General features: G+C 40.9%; 1 protein-coding gene across 2 annotated transcripts; it reads left to right on the top strand.

Annotated features, from left to right (window-relative positions):
• The first annotated feature begins 3,426 nt into the window (after positions 1-3,426).
• On the top strand, positions 3,427-22,493 carry LOC149314098 (AH receptor-interacting protein-like). 2 transcript variants are annotated; one of them, XR_016280894.1, is made up of 7 exons: positions 3,427-4,491; positions 7,516-7,695; positions 8,502-8,690; positions 9,125-9,301; positions 10,535-10,676; positions 11,082-11,500; positions 19,508-22,493. XR_016280894.1 is itself a non-coding variant. In XM_089520516.1 (6 exons), exons 1-6 carry the CDS (start codon positions 4,393-4,395, stop codon positions 11,285-11,287), a joined length of 993 nt encoding a protein of 330 aa, XP_089376642.1. In that variant the 5' UTR covers positions 3,427-4,392; the 3' UTR covers positions 11,288-12,083. The 2 variants fall into 2 exon arrangements, 1 of the variants encoding a protein (XP_089376642.1); XM_089520516.1 differs by lacking the exon at positions 19,508-22,493 and having other exon boundaries at positions 11,082-12,083.
• Positions 22,494-22,622: the final 129 nt, after the last annotated feature.

The raw sequence follows: 22,622 nt of genomic DNA, 5'->3' as shown, positions 1-22,622 counted from the left end.
GAAAAAATACTCTTCCAGCAGCCTGTTGAATTTTTAGTGGTGGTAGGATAGAGACAATGAGAAGGTGAAGACTGAAGAGCTCTTACTGGAACAGCAGAGACAAGTGGTACCCATGTCTACATACACACACACCTACCTTTCTCTGTCCCAAGACACCCAAAAAGAAAATGTCTCATCCCAGCTTGCAGACAATCATACTGTCCCCTCTCAGACATAGTTGAGTTAATTATTAAAAACAGAAACCTTTTTAAACAGAATTTAAAAGGGAAGAAAGGATGAAAGGAGAAAGAACAGTGGAAAACACCCCTTGGGTAGCCATTCATCAGCCAGATGAAGACCAACTGAAAGTCCCAACTACAGTACACCCAGTGAATGATGGGATTTTTATTAGTGTTGACACACCATTTAATAACCAATTGATTAAGCTTGCCCTAACAATTGGGACTAACAGTAGGATTTAGCATGCCTTAGGCAAGGGATAGGAACTTTGTGGCCCTTCAGATATTATTGGACTACAGCTTCAAAATTAAGCACCATGGTCCGTGCTGGATAGGATTGATGGGGGTTGCAGTCCAAAAACACCAGGAAGACTACATGATCTACAGCCCTGCTTTGATGAAGCTGTTATACCGGCTTCCAATTTGTTTTCAGGCTAGTGATCACCTTTGGTTTGGAACCAGGGCATTTGAAGGACTGCCTTTTCCATATGAACTACAGGTTGGCTCCAGAACTATGCCAAATAGTGAGGCCAAGGAGAGGGCCTTTTCAGGGGCTGCACCCAAGCACTGAAACTCCCTCCAGATGAAGGCTTGGATGACCACCTTCTTTGGTGGCCTTCTGTATGCTAGTCAGTCTCCCTTTAGGCGATAAGGCTTGCTCCCTTAATTATGGACTTTAAAGCTGCCTGGTTGTATATTTTGAATAAATATCAGAAAATCAATGCCAATCATTAATAGGATGAAACTCATAAAACAGTGAACAAGCACATAGCAAGGAAAGGGCAATGACAAATTGCCCAGAGAAGTAACTAGGAGCAGGGGAAGGAGCAACTCTCCTCTCTCCTGCCTAAAATTGAGACAATTGTCTCAGGCAGCATGTTATAACTAGCCTGGAGTCCATAGCTCTTTCCACATTTTTTTCTTTTCTTCTCATGTATGAGGGGAAAGACTGTTCTGTTTTGATACAAGTTGTTCTGAGCCCCTTAAAATAGCCTTCTGTCGCAAATGTGATAATAGTTCATCATCACAGTTGAAGAAAGATGCAGCTGCCAGTACAACCAGTTTCTGTATTTGGACTGTGGAAGAGTGCCATCTTGTCCTTTACCTTGGGTAGCAATGTGTCTTAGACTGTCCCTGAATTAATTCTCAAACTAGCAGACAAGTGAAATGAAGAAAATCTGGGAGAACTCCCTTCCCCATGCCAGATGGTAAGTGGTCATAGAAACCAGGTGCTCTAAGAAAAAGTTGAAGGAATTGTGAATGTTTAGCACGAACAAGAGCCTATTTAGTGGTGATGAGATAGCTATCTTTAAGTATTTGAAGGACTGTAATGTAAGATGACGGTAGAAGTACGTTCTTTAATGCCCTCCTGGGTAAGACCCAAACCTGGGGTCCACATTACGAAACATTTCTTGATGAGTTTGTTTTATTATAGCGTTTACTGGTTTACTATAGCAAACATAATTGAAAACAACAGAAGCACAAAATCACTAAAAGTTACTCATAAACAGAACTATTTAAAAGGCCAAATTGAGAAGCTGTGTCCTCACATCCTTCCTAGTGACCAGTTGTGGATTTTGGACATTATTGTACTTTGCTGTCTAACCAACATGGCTACCCCTCTGGATATATTTCCTAGAAACAGTAAGAGTGGGGATTACAACTCCAGGGGTACTGGCACATCCAAACGAGTTTTAAAAAATTAAAAATGTAATTGCCTTGCCTTGTGCATGGCATTTACAAGGGATCCTTGTCAGTGTTTTTCCATAAATTAATCCATCTCATTTTCTTAACAGAAAATTGATTAAGGAGGGAATGACAGGATAGCTGCAGACTTTTTTCTTTGATATGGTTGGAGCCTCTATCTGGAAACACCCGCATTAACCGGTGAATTCTCCTTTATCATAATGTTTAAGGTAGAGGCTGGATCACACTTAGAGGTGAATAAATAATGCCTCACCTGCTGGACTGAAGAGTATTTATTCATGTAGTAAGAGCATTTATATCTTCCTTCCACTAGGGCTCCCAAAATGATGTACAGTAAAATTCAACCACATCACAAAAATGTTCTTTAAAAGCAGGGTAAGAACAAATGCATTCTGAAGACAACCAGCTCAACATGAGCTAGCCATATTTGCTTTATGGTGGAGTTCCACACTGGAGAAACACACAAACAAATACATAATGATAAAACAGATCTGTGAAGTCTTTTGGAAATTTGAGAACCCTTTAACTCCTGCAATGAGGGATCTTTCCAGCACACTGGAGGAAACGGGGGTCCAAGAGGAAGAGAAAGAAAAGCAGTCTAGGTGATGGGACTTTTAACTAAAAGACCAGGGCCAAGAGCTCTGTACAAAGTCCAGCAACTACAGGATGTGAGAATAATACAGTAGTGTAGTGTATACATGTTATCTGAATGTCAACAGAGGATATTAAATGTTCCCTCGCTGACAGTATTTCTTTTATCTGTCTCGATCCATAGGGAGAGGCAGCAAATAAATAAATATTAATATTATTATTATCAAAAGAATGAAAAGTGCAAAAACTCCAGGACTGAATGGCTGGTCGGCAGCATATTACAAAATCTTAGACAAGGAATTGATCTATCCTCTAGAGAAGTTATATAACACAATTTTGAAAGGGGACAGACCAGATTCATGGGATATGGTGAATATATCACTGGCTTCTAAAGAAAGGAAAAACACAAAAGAATTTTTAAAATTACAGGCCGATATCCTTTTTAAACAGCAACAACAAACTCTTGACATCAGCTCTGGCAGAAAGGCGAAAAATATACTATATAAATATATTACTGGAATAATATATTTGAAGATGAGAGTGGCTTTCTGCCAGGAGGACTCCTAGAGACAAAGTGAGAATGGTGTCCAGTAGCAGCCTCCCATTCCCCATTTCTGAAAGCAGTGCGTGGGCCTTCAAGACGCCTGTCGACTTTTGGCGACCCATTAATTTCATAGGGCTTTCTTAGGCAAGGGGGGTGGTACTCAGAGGTGGTTTTGCTCATTCCTTCCTCCGAAATTGTGGGCGTAGTGGTTTGAATGTCAGACTATGGAGTTTATCACACTGGGGTTGATTTTGACATTAAAGAGCGGAAATGGTGAGTAACTGCGCAAATGATGATCACACGCAATTGTGCAAATAAAGTGATATTGGAAATGCATTGTCACTGAAATCTTGAAAGTAAAAATATGTGCATTAATGCTCCTTTGTGGACACTTTAATGGCAGGTTTTGTGTGATGTTGTGTGAAACTGTTACGAGTATTGTGCAATTTTTGTGGGATATCCCCAGGATAAACTCCCGATCTCCTTTGTGCGATAAACTCCAATGACTCTGGAGATCGGGGTTCGAATCTCAGCTCAGCCATGGAAACCCTCTGGGTGGCCTTGGGCAGGAAGCCACTCTCTCTCAGCCTCAGAGGAAGGCAAGGGCAAACCCCCTCTGAAGAAATCCTGACAAGAAAACACCAGGATAGGTTCAGAAATGACTTCAAGGCACACAACCACCTGATATTCACTGGCCATCTCCCATTTAAGTACCAACCAAAGCTGGCCCTGCTTAGCTTCCAAGATGAGGCTGGACCTGGTGCCTTTGGGGTTTGCAGAGGGTTCAAAATTGGTTTGCTTTTTGTTTATTCAGGCCAGTCCCTTCCTCTGAGCCTGGTATTCATGGGGGCGGTCTCCCATCCAAGAACTATCCAGGGCTCGCCCTGCTTAGCTTCCCAGATCAGATAGGGCTTTGGTGCCTTTAGTTACCGAGATCCCAAAAGTGATGTTTTTCTCATAATCATTTTAAAGGGAGGCTTTGCCTGGAGATTTCCTGAATCACGGCAAAAAATGGAGGGCATTTCAGGCAAAAATGGAGGACATGACCAAATAAAAGCCTAAAAACACTAAGAGAAATGTGAATTCGTGCTTCTTTGCCCCAAAATGGAGGGTAAGGTGAAAAATGTAGGACGCGTCCGGGAAAAGGAGGGAACATATGGGGCCTGTAATGCACTTAGTTCCAAGCAACCTCGCCGCCTTTCCGAGCACTTTCGAAAATACACGAACGGCCGAAGCCGGATCCGGAAATGACCGAGCGTTTCCGGAAGTTGCCGAAGCGCCCATCAGTCGGCTACTGAAGCGTTCGAAGCAGGATTCCAGTGAGGAGCCATCATGGCGGACGTGGTCGAGCAGCTCCGGGCGGATGGGATCCAGAAGCGGTTGGTGCAGGAAGGCCGGGGGCCTCTCCCCGACTACGAAGACGGCACCAAGGTAAAGCAACAACGACAAACCTTTCGCGTTTGGTTCTGCGTTGAGGTAACGGAACAGGGCCGAGAGGGGGGAACACGCATGCGCGAGGACGAGCGAGAACTGCGCAGGCGCAAAGGCGCTGGCGAAGGGGATCCGAGCAATGGAAATAGAGATTTTGGTTCGCTGGAGGGGCGGGGCACGCCCACAAAATGGGTTGCTATGGTTACGGCTATGGTTCCATTATGATACAAGTGTTTTAAATGCATGTTTTCTTCCCTCTGCGTCGAGGGCCTTCAAGCTTCCCCCGGCTTCTGGTGACCCAAAGTGAGAGCACTTCGAGGTTTCCATGGCAAGGTTTCTTCTTCAGGGGAGGCTGGCCCTTGCCTTCCCCCGAGGAGGCTGAGAGAGTGTGACTCCTTGCCCAAGGTCACCCAAAGGGGTTTCCATGGCCAGGGCGGGATCCGAACGCAGGGCCCTAGTCTGGCATTCAAACCACTGCGCTTTTCTGCCATTTCCATGCCACCTTTTCCTCAGACTGGGGCCCAAAAAGTGGCTTACAACGATGAGGAGGAAGCGCTGCTGAAAAACGCATTGAGTCCCAATTTTGGGAAGAAGCGGGATGCTAATGAACACAATAAATAAATACCAGACTTAAGATGCAAACTGTCAGGGGGAAAGTTAAAACCAGGTTGAAACATATATTAAAATTATCAGTGTCCAGTGCCTTGTGTCAGCTTCTGTCACAGTCTCGGGTGGGACTTTCTTAGTTAGAAAGGAAAGCAGAGGTGGGCAAGTGGTGGCCTTCCAATGTTGCAACTCCCACTGTTGGCACTGATGGCTGGGTCGGATGGGGCTGCAGGTGAGGACATCTGGAGTGCCACATATTCCCCTCCTCTGCTTAGGATTCCTGTGAGCAATGTTAAAGCGTCTGCTTCCGATTCTTCCATTGGAAAGGGCGCCCAAAGCAACTCCCAGGGGGATAAAAACAAGACAGTTCCTCCCTTCAAACATGTAATTTAAAAACAACAACCACAGAGAGAGAGAGAAAGGAGGGAGAGGGACAGCTGAGTTGGGGGGAAAACATGGCCACAGATTCTTAATGTTAGATTGTAGGGACTGATTGTAATGCAGCCAGATCTTGTTGGTCCTCTTTCCAGACCAGCTAGAATAGACACAGTTAAAAGAAAAGGGGAACCAAAAACTGTCGAGCTCTCGGCAACTGAGGTCCAAAACACGCTTCAGAAATAATGCAGTCTGAGACTGCTTAAACTGCCCTGGCTCAACGCAAGGGAACCCTGTGAACTGTAGTTTTGTGAGACATTGAGCCTTCTCTGTTGGAGGGCTCTGGTGCCACAATAAACTACACTTCCCAGGATCCTCTAGCATTGAGCCAGGGCAGTTAAAGCAGTCTCAAACTGGATTATTTCTGCAGTGTTTGTTCGGACCTCAGAGATCTTGCTTCCTGCCTCTCTTCCTTTTATAAATAACAGGATAGGATTTAAATTAGATGCTGTAGGCTATATTTCAGAGGAAGTACTGGTAACTGGCAAAACCACCTCTTGACTATTCCTTGCCTTAGGAAACCCTGCGAAATTCATGGGGCCACCACAAGTCAACAGGTGACTTGAAGGCACACACACAGACAGTATTTAAATTACTAAGAGAGCTAGTATGGTATAGTGGCTAGAGTGTTGGGCTAGGACTCTGGGTGAACAGGACTGAAATCCCTCTTCCACCATGGAAACCCACTACCTGACCTAGGGCGAGTCACACTCTCTCAGCCTAAGATAAAAGCAATGTCAAACCTATTCTGAATAAATCTTGCCAAGAAATCCCTATGATGGGTCTGTTAGGATAAGTTGTAAGTGCTTTGGAGGCACACAGCAACAGCAACACTTTACATTATTCCTGTATGCCATGCAGTGCTAGAAGTACTCTTGTATGTGGTGTGTGACAGGTTGTAAGACCAGAGATGGCCTTTGTCCCCTGTTATTTTCATTACATTAATTTGTAAGCCTCCTTGGGGAACTCTTGGTGGAAAGGCAGGGTTGGTGGAGATGATGATGATGATGATGATGATGATGTAGAGATAGGAGTAGCCCTGGTAACATCAGGAGACATGGCAGCTCAGTGGCAGAGCCCAGGTTCTGCACACCTTTTTAGTTAAAAGCACCAAGGAGTGGGTGTTGTGAAAAGTCTGGGCCTGGGACTCTGGAGAACTGCTAGTCAGAATAGACCGCATTGGCTAGTTTAGTGAGTATCTTGACCTGGTGTAAGACAACTTCTTATGGGCAGTCACCTGGCTCTCCTTCAGATCCAGTGGCTGGCAGCTTTGAGTTTCTGGACAACTGCTAAAGATACTACAGTCCCATCCTTTGGCTTCTAGCCTGTCTTGGTTGTTTTCCAGCCTGCCTTCCAATTTTCCTAAAGTAATGTTAGTTTTCTCCCTTTGTTCTTTGCATTCAGAGGATTTTGAGAAACTTAGGTGGAGCTACAGATGGAGGCTTCTGAAAAGATTTTAATTTGCTGGTAACTGATTATTAGCTCATAAAATGACACCCCCCTCCCCCAACTCAGTACTTTGCTACTGTTCACATTTTCCAGCCAGCAGTATGCACAGGCTGGTGAGACAGTGATGCCCCCCCCCCCCCCGTGTGCCCATTACAAAGATAGGTATAATTAGTTAGTGGTCCTTGGAAAATAGGCTGTTGGACTACAACTCCCAGAATTTTTCACACTCTGGCTGTATTCATAGTGCCGAAATGTTTTTCTAATTATTTAAATTGGATATTAGGAATCTAATCATATACCTCTGATCCATCTTGGTCAAACCACTGCTCTCAGATGCAACAAGGATTATGTTTCAGTTGCATATTTTGATAGACCACTAAAATGGAAGCTGGGTCCATATTTCTGCCACTGGAACAATTCATGCCAGATTCTATTTATTGGCTACCATCTTTGCTCAGTCTTCTGCCGTTTTGCTGTTCTGCTGGGTCTGTGGAGTGACCTTATTCTGTAGCTCTCCTTCCTGATCTCTTTCAGGCTACCTTCCACTACCGCACACTGCTCTGCAGTCCAGACCAAAAAGTATTGGATGACAGTCGTACACAGGGCAAACCCATGGAGCTCATTATTGGCAAGAAGTTCAAGCTGCCTGTCTGGGAGACCATCCTCCAGACTATGCGGGAGGGAGAGATGGCTGAGTTCTTATGTGACACCAAGGTAATCCCTAATATGGCTGCAAACCACCATTGATCATTGAGTGTGAGAAGCATCTTGTATGAAAGTAGGGGAAGCCTCTGACAAATCCTCAATTCTCCTGACAGTTGGCTACTGTGCTCTGATAACCCATCTGCGAAACAAGAATGATGGCACCTTATTTTTCATCTTCCTGTGAAAATGTTGTACACATTTAAAGTGTTTTGTAAATGAATAGTAAAAATGTATGTGTGTACTACCCCACTCCTTCCCCATGCTTTTCTAACTATGAACGTGTACAGTTCTTGTAGGAGGTTTGATTTTGCAGAACTTCTAAAGGTTTCTCAGCTGTGCCTATATTGTTGCCCTTGCTAGGATTTGTAGTTGCAGAATAAAGTTATGCTAAAGCAGTGGTCCCCAAACTGTGCCCTTTAAGGGGTTTTGGACTTCAGCTCCCAGAATCTCATACTATTGGCTAACACGGCTGAGGCTTCTGGAAGCTGAAGTCCAAAACCTCTTAAAGGGCACAGTTTGGAGACCACTGTGCTAAAGGAATGCAAAGTTCTTTTTCTTGCATACTGTATAGTGAGTTGAGCCTTTCTTGGTGTGTGACAGAGGTAAAGTGATTTTGTTGTTATAATGGCGCACAATGCTGTCTCTTTCCACTGTCTTCTGTGATGACTCTTAAATACGGAAGCCCTGTGTGGCATTCATTTTGCTCTTTTCAAAATATGTACAAAACTGTTTTGCTAAGCTGAGCAAACAGTGTTGCCTGAAGGGGATTCTTCTACAGCAACAAGGACTTTGTGATATTTTCTTTCTCCTTGTAGCATGTGGTCTTGTACCCAATGGTGTCAAAGAGCTTGAGGAATATTGCAGCTGGAAAAGATCCACTGGAGGGGCAACGGCACTGCTGTGGTATTGCTCAAATGCATGAGCATCATTCCTTGGGTTACCCAGATCTTGATGAGCTCCAACAGAACCCCCAGCCCCTCATCTTTGCCATTGAGATGCTCAAGGTGAGGGGGAAGGAAAGGTGAGGTCCTGTGGGATAGAAAGACTCTGGAGGGTGATGGGCCTTGGGAGTCTTTTGGTTATTTGGGTTGTATGACTGTGCTACGGAGAAGGAGCAAGCACATTAGATGACAACTTGGATGGCTGTACAACTTGGATGGCTTTCTCTGTCTGAGAGAAGATTCAGCTTTTTGAAGGAACGAGTTGCCAGGAGAAGGGGAGCATGTTTTCTGTCTTAACATAAGGAAGTGACAGCCTTCCTTTTCCTCCTCACTTGAAGCTCGCCTGCGACTACTCTTGCTACCTCTATATTGTCGCCTGGGGTGGTCAAGGTGAAAAACCAGTCTGGCTCTTGCAGTGTTCCTGTGGAACTGTATGAGGTTTTTATGTTTTGTCTTCACGAGCTATCCCAGCATGTGTTGCTTTTGTCCCTGGCTAGGTGGAAAGCCCAGGCTCATACCGGCAGGACCCTTGGGCCATGTCAGATGAGGAGAAGATGAAGGCTGTTCCTCTGATCCACCAGGAAGGCAATGAACTCTACAAGGAAGGCAAAGTGCAGGAGGCAGCTGCCAAATACTATGATGCCATCGCTTGCCTTAAGAACCTGCAAATGAAGGTGATTGAAGGCCTGTCTTTTGCAGCAATTTTTTGCAAGGCAACTTACCTTTTCACTTGCTATAACTTCACTTCTGTCTGCACATTTTGGGAGCAAATGCAAAATGAGACAGGAGGCTGTGAATTTGGAATAATCAAGGCTCTTACCTTGCATTCATTGTGCTTGTTACTTCAAGGATAAATCTGCCTTGCAGCAGGAAAATGCTGCTTTACAGGAAACTAGGAAATTTATCAGATATTGTCTAGACTGATGATGATTTTGCTTGTAATTTGAATGAAACAAAAAATTGAGTGGTAGCACCTACTGTCCTCAAAATTTGTTTCACACAAATTTCCATGCAAAATTGATCCAGAGCATCGGGTTTTTTTGGAGGGGAAGAATTTAGGATATCAACTTAAATTAGTCTTTAAATGCCCATTTTAATGTAAAACCATAAGAGAAATCCAAGGTGTGTGTTTGGAAGGTATCCAAAGTAGTTGACAGATCAAGTCCAAAACCTTCTTTCAGTCTTTACTTCAGCCCCCGATCCTCAGAAGTTTACCACTAGCCTCAATACTGCCTTCCATCTCATTCTTCCACCCGTTTGAAAGATGTTTGCCAAGTCATATGAGTTGTTCTTAACATCACTGTAATGATTTCTTTCCCAGTCTAGTGTCCTCCAAATGGCTTGGACTGCAGCTTTCCCCATCCCTGACCATTGGGAGCTCATTTGCAATAATCCAGAGGTTTCGATTTGGGGAGGGCTGTTCTAGTGTTTCTAATGTACCTCCAGTCTGAGACAGTGATAATTGGATTGAAAGAGTAGTACCTTGGTTTATCCTGCAGCACTATGATGTGATATAAGGAACTCTGTTCTCCATATATCTCAAAAGGTCCAGAAGTCCAGTCCTCCTCTGTATCAAGCCATACAAAGTCCTATCCAGTTTGGTGTTTTCTGTGGTCTGGGAGCTAAAATGTTCTCAGGACCAAACTCAACATGATGACAGCAGAATCATGTGTACGGTCAGAATTTTAGAAGCATATTTATTCTGATGTTAATGTTAGAGAAAAAAATGGCCAAAGAGTATTGGGTGGAGAGGGTTGATTTCCACCTTCTGCTCATCTATGCAGTACTGTAAACTGTGTCCTGTAAACCCCCGCCCCAACCTCCATGGTATCTATTCCCACTTGCAAAGGTGTGGGTTTAGTCACCCATGTGCACCTCATCCTACCCTTCTCCTATCCTGTGCACAGGAGCAGCCAGGGTCCCCTGACTGGATTCAACTGGACCAACAGATCACCCCCTTGCTATTGAATTACTGCCAGTGTAAACTGCTGAATCATGAATACTATGAAGTTCTGGATCACTGTTCTTCCATTCTCAACAAGTATGAAGGTAAGGGGTTGCATTTGTCAGTGGGAACCTGGAAATTACTGTTGAAAGAAAAAACAGAGTTGTAGAGTTCAATTAATCTATTAAGAATCCACTGTTAAATTATGAGTTCAAGGACAGAGCAGAGTTGTTGTGGTTGAAGTGTCAGTATAACTGGCAGCATATTACCCATGAGGTTTGTTGAAGTTGGAGCTTAGAAAAATTAAGTTTGGGGGTCAACAGCTCTAAGAATCCATTAGCCAAAATGGCCACTGGCAGGAAGTTCTGGAAATTCTAGAAATTGTTGTTTAAAAAAAAATTGCCATGAGCTGGTCCAAGTTGAAAATGGGATTGACAGCTATGGGCCTTTTCAGAGTCTGTGGTGCCTACATGCCCAGTGCCCTACTTGGATTCCTTTTATCTCTGCAGATAACGTCAAGGCCTATTTCAAGAGAGCCAAGGCACATGCAGCTGTCTGGAATGCAACGGAAGCTCAAGCTGACTTTGCAAAGGTGTTGCAGCTGGATCCATCCTTGGGCCCAGTGGTTGCTCGGGAACTGCGCAACCTGGAGACCCGCTTACGTGAGAAAGACAATGAGGATAAAATTCGTTTCAAAGGCATTTTCTCCCAGTAGCTGCTGTGCCAACTGTTGCTGCCACCCCTGCCCTCACTCGGGACTGCTCAAGCTTTGCCTGTAGTGCTCCTAGGGAAGGCATCATGAATGGGACTGTGTGCGTTTCTGTTGGGGTTAGCCTACCCTCCACACAGTGCTTGCAGCGAGGGAATTGGCCTTTCTTGTCAAGTGTGTGTCATCTCTATATGAATACCACCCTCTGCTACTGCCAAAGTAAGTGGGACAGAGAAAGAGAGCCCTTCTGATTCACCAGGCCAGAGATAGTATGTAAAGCTTGCCAAGGGGGTAGCTATCAGATTTAATATGAAGCCTCCCTGTTGTCCCTAGAATTTATTCTTTCTTCCATTTGTTGCATATGGTGCCTTTTCCTTTCCTGCTCATGGTGGGGGAAGATTTGTTTCCTGAGCTGGCTCAGTGTCTTAAGGGCTGCCTGTAGATGGTGGCTGTGGCTTTGAGGAAGGTTATGGGCCAGGGCTTCCCTTCCATTCTGCAGTTTGGGATCAGGTGGATCCTGATGTCTGCAGCAGTATTTTCTGTGTCTAAGATGCCAGAGAAGAGAGAGGGGAATAATCTTATTTGCATGATGAGAGCTGCATGGACATCTTTGTCCCTTTCTACTGCGGTGTGCAGTAGCTGTGTGCAGTAGCACATTGCCTCTGACCTCTGGAGTCTTAGTCGGCATGGTGATCACTAGATAATGATGTCTTTTGCTGGTTCCTTGCTTCTACTTGGGTTTATGGGATTATGCACTTGACTCCACATTGTAGTGTCTGTGTTCAGTACAAGTTTATTATTATTTTTATTTATTATTTGCAAAAGGTAAAACACAATTACATCACAATTCTACTTTAAAAACGCAAGCTAAAATAGAAATTTACAAAACTGAGGCCTCATTCAAAACTCCAGACCAAAATCTCCTGTGGTGCTCTGGTGGAACATGAGCATGAGAGTTGGAGTTTGTATATTCTATAAGAGGCAACCACTTTTCCTTTAATTGGTTACAGTTCCTTGCCATAGAGGTTCTCCTGACATCGTCTGTAAACTTCTCCATTAACCATCCTTCCCAGAACTTTGTCCACCATTGATTCTTCCCCTCTTGCCTTCCCATTACCACTGGCCACAAATTGTTCTCCAAATCGTGCTTCTGGGAAGGCAGGCTTAGATCCCCTGTTGTGTGTCTCCAGTATAAACATGATGCTTGGGTGCATGGGAGTAACTTGTTTCAAGATTTTAGCTTGCTTAAGACCTGAACCTAATCCTTTTATATTAAATGAAACTATTCTGGCACTATCCATTATAGTTTTATAACAGGAAAAAAAAGGAAATTCTTCCTTAGGAACCTCTATGGGGTCTAGTAGAGGTTATGCTAGCAGTCCTGTAGATCCCTGTAGGTGCCTAATTTCCCATAAATTCACAGCCCCTACGCTTTAAAAATATAGACGTATAACATATAGTCGGAAATGAATTTTAAAACATTAATTTAAAAGTATGAGCAAATAGCCATGACCTCCTCTAAAAGTAGGGGAGGAGGAATAACCAACATCAAGGAGAACAATTAGCATTCTTCTTATAACAGCTTATTTTCTAATATGGAATCTAATTCTCCCCTTCTGTTTCCCTAGTCATACAAACTGGCTTCTCAACAGATTGTCCAGTTGATTGTCTGAATGATGGTGAAACTCTGAGAGCTACCGTGCCTTCTTTTTTTCTTAGGAGAACACTCAGAAATTATATGTGTTGGTAAAACTTCTGAGGAGTGACTGGCAGGTAATAGGGGATTGATTGCTGCTGTGGCTACAGTTGCTGATTGTAGCTCTGATTTAACTACTACTAATTTACTCAAGATAACTTGTTGTTCCTCAGGCGAAAGGGTGATGAACAACTGCACCAATTCTTCCTCTTCCTCTATAAAGTCAACCAGTTTCTGTGTCTTCCTAATAAATGGGTCAATTATGTTATCTCTCTGGCTTACTTCTTTTTCTATGTCTGAGTTGTTTTGAACAGCTTGCAGTGGAGAGAGTTGCTGTTTGAGGTTGTATTCCTTAAGAGTTGTAGTTGCCTCTCTCAGGCTTGGTTCTCTTTTCAAAATTTATCAATGGGTTGTATTTTATTGTTGCAAAACACACATAAAGGTGTGATGGAAAATCTTCTCAACCATCTCCTTTTTAAAAAAAATCAGTTCAGGAAAGGTAGTGTGTCTGAATGTTAGTATTACTTTAACACAGCCAAGTAGACTGGGTAACCAGAAAATTTCTGTTAACTCATTAGTATAAAACTTGCATTGAAGAAGTTGAGAGTGAGAGTGGAGAAGTTCCAGCTTATTGTGCCACCTCCCTTCATTGAAGGGGCTAATTGCAATCTGTAGCAAAATGCTACTTCATTGTAGTGTCAGTTTCTCTTTATTGGTTTCTCTACAGACATTGGCTTGTGCTGTATGTAAACACTGAGAGCAGGCAGAGCAGTCAAGTAGGATTAATTACTGATTGCTCAGGGGGTTTTGTTGCAGACTCTCCCAATATATCTTTCAATTCATCCACTTTTCTATTAATACCCAATAGGTGCTTAAAGACTACAATGACTGTCTTAGCTGTCAATAAACAGTTTTTAGCAACCAACTCCAAGTCTACACCTGGTTTACTTGTTTGTGAGACACACTCCTCGCCAACCTCCCGAGGAGTCTCTATAGCAGAAAAAGAAAAAAAAAATCCTCCTCACAGCTGGATAAAGCACTGAGTTTATCATCAGAGTTTGTTGTAGTGAAGGGGGAGTTTATACTGCAATGTTTACTCACTACTTTATTTTGAAAATAGTCCTCCATCTGTAATTGTTTGAGAATTGCTGCAACCTCCACAAGCTTGGTGAGTTCACGGTTCTCTTCCCATATTCTTGCAGACTTCACAAGTTTTGTTTTATTACACTTACTCTCACTCACTCTTTCTTTTTCTTTTTCCCTTTTCCCCCCCCTCTTTACTGTTCTTTTGAAGGACCTTTCTCTTCCTTTTTAGTTTCTTTTTCATTCCTTTGCAAAATAATGTTGTCTTTCAAAGACTAGAGGAACTTCAGAGGTCTCCTTCTTTCTTATACAAACTTCACCTTCTGGAAGATATCTGGGAAAGAGATGGGTGGTGGTGATTTCTGTGGTTTTCTATGTGTATTACAAGGATTTCTTTCCTTTTCATTATGCTTAGTAATTTTGAAAGGTATCTGGTCTGTTTTGGAATCAAAATACAACTCATCTGAATGAAGATGTAACTGTTTCATCTTAGTAGCACGAAAGCCTTCTTTATTTGTTGCATTCTCCGTTAGGAAACCATGTTTCTTCCATTCCATTTACAGGTGTCTATTTTGTCGCATAAGGTTATTATGAGCAGCTCTGTTGAGTAGAATTCAGCACATTTTCTCCAAGAACAACACACACCTTGCAAAGTTGTGCTGCACTGACAGCGAGATGTTTTAGGAAGTGATATCCAGGAGGCTCCTTCTAAAAACAACTTCCCTTCAAGTGTGCCCTCATGTTACAATCCTGGGCATCTTGTTTGCTGATAACTGGACAGCCTCCAGCAGCCAAATGTGAAGGCCTAATCAAAACAGTAACGGGCTTGAATCCTTCATTCTTTTTCTGTATATAGGCTTACTGTGCACACATCATGAAAGGTGATGTAAGTCAACAAGCCCCTTGCTTCTTCGTGGTCTCTGAGAATCATAGAATCATAGAATCGTAGAGTTGGAAGACCGCTTTGGTGGTGATTTTTTAACATCATTATTCATATTTTAAAAGAAGTGCTGTGATTTCTTAGAGAATTGCGTATTTAAATGTGAATTTAAATTCTGAAGTAAAGTTTTTTTAATCTCTCTATTGTTATTTACAACTATTATATCATCTGGTTCTTCTAGAATTATATATAGTATCAACATATATCTCTACCATCATATAAGCTTATTAAAAAAGAGATCTTTTATATATTATCATGCAGTCATTATACTCCTGACAGTTTTTATGTTTATCCCCCCAAAAAATGTTTTTAATATTTCTAAGCATTCAGTTATTAAACAGTTGTCAAAAGATATATCACAGCTTCCCAGTCTTTTTCCCATTTAGACATATCTTTTTTATTTAATAATGCTGTTAACTTAGCTAGTTCTTTCATTTCAAATATTTTATTTCTCCAGTCTTCTATACGAGGAGTAAGTGGTGCTTTCCAATATTTTGCAACTATCATTCTAGCTGCAGTTATTAAATATAATGTTATCTTCCAAAACGTCCTTTCTTCTTCAGGGCCTAGTGATGAGGTCATATTTAAGAGATATAATTCTAATAACATATCAAAATCACTTTTTATCATCTGTTTAATTTCCAGATGGATCATTGTCCAAAATGTTTTTATATTTGGGCAATGCCACCACATGTGCAAATATGTACCCGTTTCCTTTTGGCATCTCCAGCACAGATTATTCTTTAATTTGTATATTTTCTCTAATGAACAGGGTGTATAATACCATCTGTTTGCAACTTTAAAATAATTTTCTTTTAGTGATTGTGCTACTGTAAATTTCTTTGTTTTTAATCTTGCATTTCCCCATTTTCCCAAACCTAAGTTGTATCCCAATTCCTGCACCCATTTTATCATGGAATCCTTAATTTCCACTTCTTCTAGCTCTCTTTTCAATAAATTGTGCTTAGTATATTTTTCCCTTCGGTATCCATTAGAATGTTATTTAATTTGTTTACTTCTTTCTCAAATCCAAATAATTTCACATCCTTTGTAAACCTTTCTTTGATTTGGAAATAATTCAGCCAATTCATGTGGGAATTGGTTCTTACTGTGATTTCATTTTTTTGAACATAGGCTAACATTTCTTTCATTATTGTGTATCAATAGATCTCTATACGTAAGCCATTTCTGGCCTTTACCCCATTGGCCTATATAAAGGCCTCTTGTGGGGAAACCCAGAGAGGAAACCTAATCTAAAACATTTGTTTTACTATTAGCCAATTATTAAGTAATGTTTTCCTTAATATATGTCTAGTAAAAGCTTTATCTATTTTATGTCCATCATACCAGACATATGCATGCCACCCGAATTGGTTGTTGTATCGTTCTAATATAGAATTTGTTTTACTTAATTTATACCAATCTTTCATCCAAACAATACAAGCCACTCTATAATATAATAAAATGTCTGGTACAGCCATGCCCCCCCCCCCTTTTAATTGAATCTTTCAAAGTTGTCCATTTAATTTTTGCCCTTTTGCCATCCCAAATAAATTCCCTTAATTCTTTCTCCCATTGTAAAATTATTTTCTGATTCTGAATTATTGGGAGGTTTAAGAAAAGAAGTAACAGTTTCGGAAGGATGTGCATTTTAATTATCGCGCTCCTGCCTGATAGTGAAAGTTTTAAATCTTTCAATTTTTAAAATTCTTTTTTAATTGATTTCCATATTAATGTATAATTTAAATCGAAAAGATCCGATGTGCTATTTGATAGCCAAATACCCAGATATTTCACTTTTTCCTTAATTTTGCAACCCAGTTTTTCTTCTATTAAATTTCCTTCTTTTTTACTAATATTCTTTGTTACTAACCAAGTTTTATTTTTATCCACTTTAAATTCTGTCAATTTTCCAAAAATTTCCAATTCTTCCTTTAATGGTGCCATGCTTTTTAAAGGTTTGTCTAATATTATAAGCAAATCATTGGCGAAAGCTTTTAACTTTACCTCCTTATTTTTAACTCTTATACCTCTGATTTCTATGTTTTCTCTTATGGAATTTAAAAGAACTTCTAGAACAGAAATGAATAACGGGGGGGGGGGGGGGGGAGCAGGGGGCAACCCTGTCTTGTTCCTTTATCAATAGGGAACTCCGGTTACTTTTCTCTGTTTATTGAGATGTGAGCTTTTTGTAATTTGTAGATATTTTTTATATTTCCTAAAAACTTGTCTCTAAATCCCATGTATTTAAGTGTTTCAAACAAAAAAGGCCATTTTACATTGTTGAATGCCTTTTTGGCGTCGACAAATGTCAATAATAATTTTTATCCTTATTTATTTTATAATATTCCAAAAATATTTATTATTGTTCTCGTGTTAAATCTTATTTGTCTACTTGGAATGAATCCATTCTGATTTTCCTGAATAATGGTCGTTAATATTTTTTTAGTCTGTTTGCCAAGATCATTGCAAAGATCTTATAATCTAGGTTTAATAGTGATATATGTCTGTAATTAGACTCGTCACATATATCTTTCCCCTTTTTGGGGATAAGAATAATTTCATTATAAGACCATGAATCCCTTCTATTGGGATTTTATTTATTAACTCTTGTAAGTGATCTATCAATTCCATCTTGAATACTTTATAAAATATTGCTGAAAAGCCATCTAGGCCTGGAGCTTTATTTTCTTTTAAACTTTGCATTGATAATAGAATTTTAAGTTTTGTGAATGGTTCTTCCAAACAATTTTTTTGTTCCTTATTCAATTTTGCAATATTTTAAATTTTTAAATACTCTATTAAATTTGTACCATAATTATCTGAGTTTTTAGGATCTTTCATGTCCCAGATTATCTTCATAGTTTCATTTTCTTGAAAGAAAAATTTTATTTCGTTTTCATTTTATCTATATATTTAGCATCCTGAAGAATATCCTCATTAAGCCTCGCCTCCATCTAGTGATTGGTTTTCTTATTTGTAATCTCATTTCTAACCAATTGTGGTCAGATAATTATTTAGGGTAGATATCCATCCTTTGGGTACAACCCAGTAATACTTTAGAGACAAAAAACATATCTATCCTGGATAAAGATTGATGTGGCTGGGGGGGAAAAGTAAAGCCTCTTGAGTTATCATACAAATGCATCCAGACATCCTTTAAAGAAAATGCTTTAATGATTTTTTTTTTTTTTTTGCGCAGTTTTCCCTTTGGTTTTATGTCTTTACTTTTCAGAGATCTGTCCCTTTCTGGTATTATTACCCCATTAAAATCGCCTGTTAATACAGTGGACCCTTGTTATACGCTGTGGTTTGGTTCCAAGATCCCCCGTGTATAACAAAATCCGTGTATGCTCAAGTCCCATTAAGTATAATGACATAGCAAAATGGTGTCCCTTATAAAAAATGGAAAATCAAGGTAAATTTATACTTTTTTGGAACATTTTCAAACCGTGTATGCTTAAATCCGTGTATAAGAAGGACTGACTGTATTATATTATCATTAATCTTGTCTTTTTCCATAATCTTCTTTAAGATTTTAAAGAAAGTTTCTTTTTTCTCATTTGGGACATATATATTTATTAGGGTTAGTTTTTTTGCATGGAATGAAAATTTGCAGTATTATAAATTTTCCCTCTTTGTCTTAGAGATATATTTCCTATTTATAAAAGTCACCACTCCACTCTTTTTCTTATCCGTAGCCGCTTAATATAACTGACCATGTTTTTGATTTTGAATATATTTTATTTCTTTCTCTTTTATTTAGGTTTCCTGCAGACATATAAAATCAAAGTTCTCTTTTTCTAAAATGTGGTATATCTGGTTCCTTTCAAATTTGTTGTTTAAGCCTTTTACATTCCATGTTTCTATTTTGCACTGCATTATCTGCTTGGATTTAGGTGCAGGCTGTGTTTCCTTCTTTTTCCCTCTACCAGTTCTTTTAGGTCTTTTTCCTAGATTGTTTTTACTTTTCTGTTTCCTCTTATTTCTCGTTAGCTTTTTTATTATTCTCCTCCATTTCCTCCTCTGATTCTCCCTCTGTTTGATCATCCTCTTTGAGGTCTCCTTCTGACTCCTCTGAATCTTAATTTTCGCTATTATGATCTTTTTGTTCTTCCGGGATCTTTTTCTTATTTTGAGCTTGACTGTTAACTTTATCAGATCTAATTTTTATGTTATGACTTCATGTCACTTAAATTTTGTATTGAGACTCTCCTGTATCAAATTCCTCTTTTTTTACTTTGAGACATCTGAGAACTTCTAATCAATGTTGCATCTGGGATTACTGACACACAGTTTAATATTGTTTTATTTGCTTTTTAAAACAAAACAAAACAAAACTTATCTTCTACTCAGCTTAGCAGACAATCAGCCGGCAATTGCCGAAAAGAGAAATGGCACTTTTCATCTTTCTTCTCTCTAAATATTTAATTAGACAGTTCCATTCTATTCTCCTCCCATTCCGATTTGTTTATTTGTAATTACTCACCGTCTTTTTTCCATTTAGAAGGAATTCTTTGGCTTATTTAACTTCAGCTTTCCGGAGAAAACCTCACACCATCAGATCCTCACACCATCGCTTGTGGCTCTTCTTCCCCCCATCGGTCCCTGACTCTCCAGGATCAAACCGATTGCCTTGCAGCCCGACTTCGACCCTTGTTGGTACCTGACTCTCCGGGGTCAAATCAATTGTCTGGCAGCCCGACGTCGATCCTCATCAGTCCCTGACTCTCCTGGGTCAAATTGATTGGTTGGTTGGCCAACTTCAATCTTCATAGGTTCCTGACTCTCCGGAGTCATGCCGATTAGCTGGCAGCCTGACATCGATCCTCATCTGTCCATGATTCTCCAGGGTCATACCGACTGGATGGCAGCCTGACATCGATCCTCATTGGTCCCTGACTCTCCGGGGTCAAACCTATTGCTTTGCATCCCTACTTTGAGGCTCGTCGGCCCCCGATTCTCTGGGGTGTCCCAGATTGGCCTAGAGGCGGTCTTACATGGAACCTTGCTCAAGTATCTGGTGGTAGACAGGTTGTCATCACCTGCATTCTGTCCTGATACTCCTTTGGGAGAACAAATATTAAGGGCCCAACGTCAGTACCTTTTTAAGCTGCACAAGAAGATTTGAGTGCAGCTGGCCTTTCAGTTTCTGGGGCCTTTGTTATTGGTACCGTCGCACACTCCTTGCCACCGAATGGTTGATTTTGTGGCCACGATTGACTGTTCTCAAGAGCCAATGTGGCTGAGGCTGGTTTGGATTCGAGGCCATAATTGCTTCCTCAGTACTGAGGTCAGCTACCAGTGATCACGCTGGCACATGCCCACTCTGATTTGAGGATATGGTTATTGTCTCTATGCTGAAGTCTACACTTGCACATTTCATAACCGTCTCACATTTTATTCGAAACCGAGACGTATTTCAGGTTGCTCCCTTGGTATTGAGGGATGCCATAGTCATTGGACAGGTATACCGTGTGAATATTCCTTCTGTACCGAGACCCGACATCACGGCTGTCTCTATATAGCTGATTCAGGGGACATGGTGCTCCCTCTATACTGAGGGAGGACAACACCATTTGCACATTACAATTTTATGAGGACATCTTTCCTCTCAGGCTGCATGGTATTATGTTCCCTTGACAGTTTAAATTGTCCTCCGCAACTGGGAATGGCTAAATGTCACTTAATATTTCTGACGTCTACCTACAACCCTGACATGGCTAAGCATTCTGCAAATTTCCTGGTAGTTCTCTCCTGTAATGGGTATCATGTGCTCCTCCTAATTGCTATGCCCTGTCCCAGCATACTTCATGCTTCATTATGCGCCCTGGACCTATACATAAGGGGTTTCAAGAAACTGTTCTATGGTCTCCAAGCCCTTCTACTCATACTGGCATGTTGCAGTGGATTAATGCTACAGCTAGAGTCATTCCTCTTAAGCATTAAGGGTAACATTATGATTTTTGTTATATTGCCTAGTGTTTTGCACCACCTGGCTAGGAATTGGACTTTGTGGCACTTAAAGTCTATTCCAGCTCCACTGCTCTGAAAATTTTTGTTCCCAAGGTCCATTCATGATAGATTGATACCATGTCACTCCTGCTATACTGTTTACCTACCAGTTCTGGCTGTTCCTGCCATGCCATATCCTTGCTACATCTTCTAAAGGACATCATGTCATGGGATGCCACCCCTTACCTGAGAGATAAGCTCTATCAAAAATAATAAAGTGGCTGAGGGCCCATTTGCATTACACAATCATAGCACTATTATTTCACTTTTAACTACCATGGTTCCATTTGATGGACTCCTGAGATTTGTAGTTTGATCAGAGACATCAGAGGACTTCCCAGGCTGGGAATTCTAAACTGCCAATCTCAGGATTCTATAGGATGAAACCATATAGTGTTGGGCCTCAGGTTTCAGGCCAGGTTTTTACTCTAGATTACTTGTGCCTGTTTTTGTTAACTTTTTTTTGTAGCATAAACATCAGTAGCTTCTATATTCAAGGGTCCTGGATTTGAACACGTGTGTAGGTTTATGAATCGAGGAGCTGCAGTTAATGGGCATTAGATCCCCATGCAGGAGTGTTTTTCCCTGAGCAGGAAGCTCTGTGGGGTTTGTGTCTCCTTTGGACAAGTGGATGTTGTCATTTATCTTCCCAATTCAAACTTGATGAACTCGTTTGTCCTCTCATACACATCTGCAAAGCCAAGATTATATTATTTGTTAGCAGCATTTTCCAGTCAGTTACCCTATCAGTCAATTTGTTCTGAGGTTTTGCTTGACAGCATTGACTGCATCACTTCAGATTTCCCTCCATCAGCTGCACCCCATTTTCAGAGGCACTGAGTGATCTGCATTGTTGGATCTCCTGTAGATGGGAAAAGATAGCTAGGATTTGCACAGCCCTGCTTGCTTGCACACTGTAGTACTTAGCCATGACCTTTTTGGTAATATATGGTGTTGCTAATGAAGAGATAATCCAATTAATGAATGCTTGTTCAGTCTTGTGTAGCTTTTGGACTTACTATTCCTCAATGTATTTGGCCTGTGACGTGCCTATCCAGGAAGAGCTGGGTTGAACAAGGAAGTGGGCACATGGCAGAGAATAAACTGGGTACACTCCCTTATTGTTTTGCACCATTCATTTCAGCTGCTCATGCACAGGAGGACCTACCTCTGGATTGTGATTCGCTCTGTACAGGGTTCAAAATACGTTCTCTCCAGGAAGAATATGGGAAACAGCAGCACTATGGTCATTGCAAGGATGTTTTTAATTTTTTTTTATAAAAATTAATAAAATATGTGTTCTGGCATAGAGCTCTGAAAGGGGCCTGTTTTTCCCTGGACCATTTATATTTTTGGAGGTGGTTGAATTTGTTTCGGTTTCTATACTGCAAGTTCACATGTACTGTATTTTTGCTTTTTTTGGTTCTGTTAATATACAGTAATAGTAAGGCGAGGACGAACTTTAATAAAAAATTCAAAAGCCAAGTGTGGACAGCCTGAAATTGTACGAATGGCCTTTATGTAAGGCACCAAATTAACTTTCTGTTTAAGAGTACAAAGAAGCAGTCGGGCATAAAGAAAAGATGGGACATTTCTCTTCAGTTTTA

This window comes from Sceloporus occidentalis, unplaced genomic scaffold (genome assembly GCF_023333645.1).
Source record: "Sceloporus occidentalis isolate IW3139 unplaced genomic scaffold, rSceOcc1.0.p SCAF_4, whole genome shotgun sequence".
In the NCBI taxonomy this organism is placed as follows: Eukaryota; Metazoa; Chordata; class Lepidosauria; order Squamata; family Phrynosomatidae; genus Sceloporus; species Sceloporus occidentalis.
This window is presented reverse-complemented; position numbering and strand designations above follow the sequence as displayed.

Excerpts from the sequence above, each read along its gene's own strand:
- LOC149314098 (XM_089520516.1), top strand. The coding sequence starts at position 4,393 with ATGGCGGACGTGGTCGAGCAGCTCCGGGCGGATGGGATCCAGAAGCGG. Across the intron at positions 4,492-7,515 it reads ACTACGAAGACGGCACCAAG|GCTACCTTCCACTACCGCAC; the intron begins GTAAAGCAACAA and ends GATCTCTTTCAG. Across the intron at positions 7,696-8,501 it reads AGTTCTTATGTGACACCAAG|CATGTGGTCTTGTACCCAAT; the intron begins GTAATCCCTAAT and ends TTCTCCTTGTAG.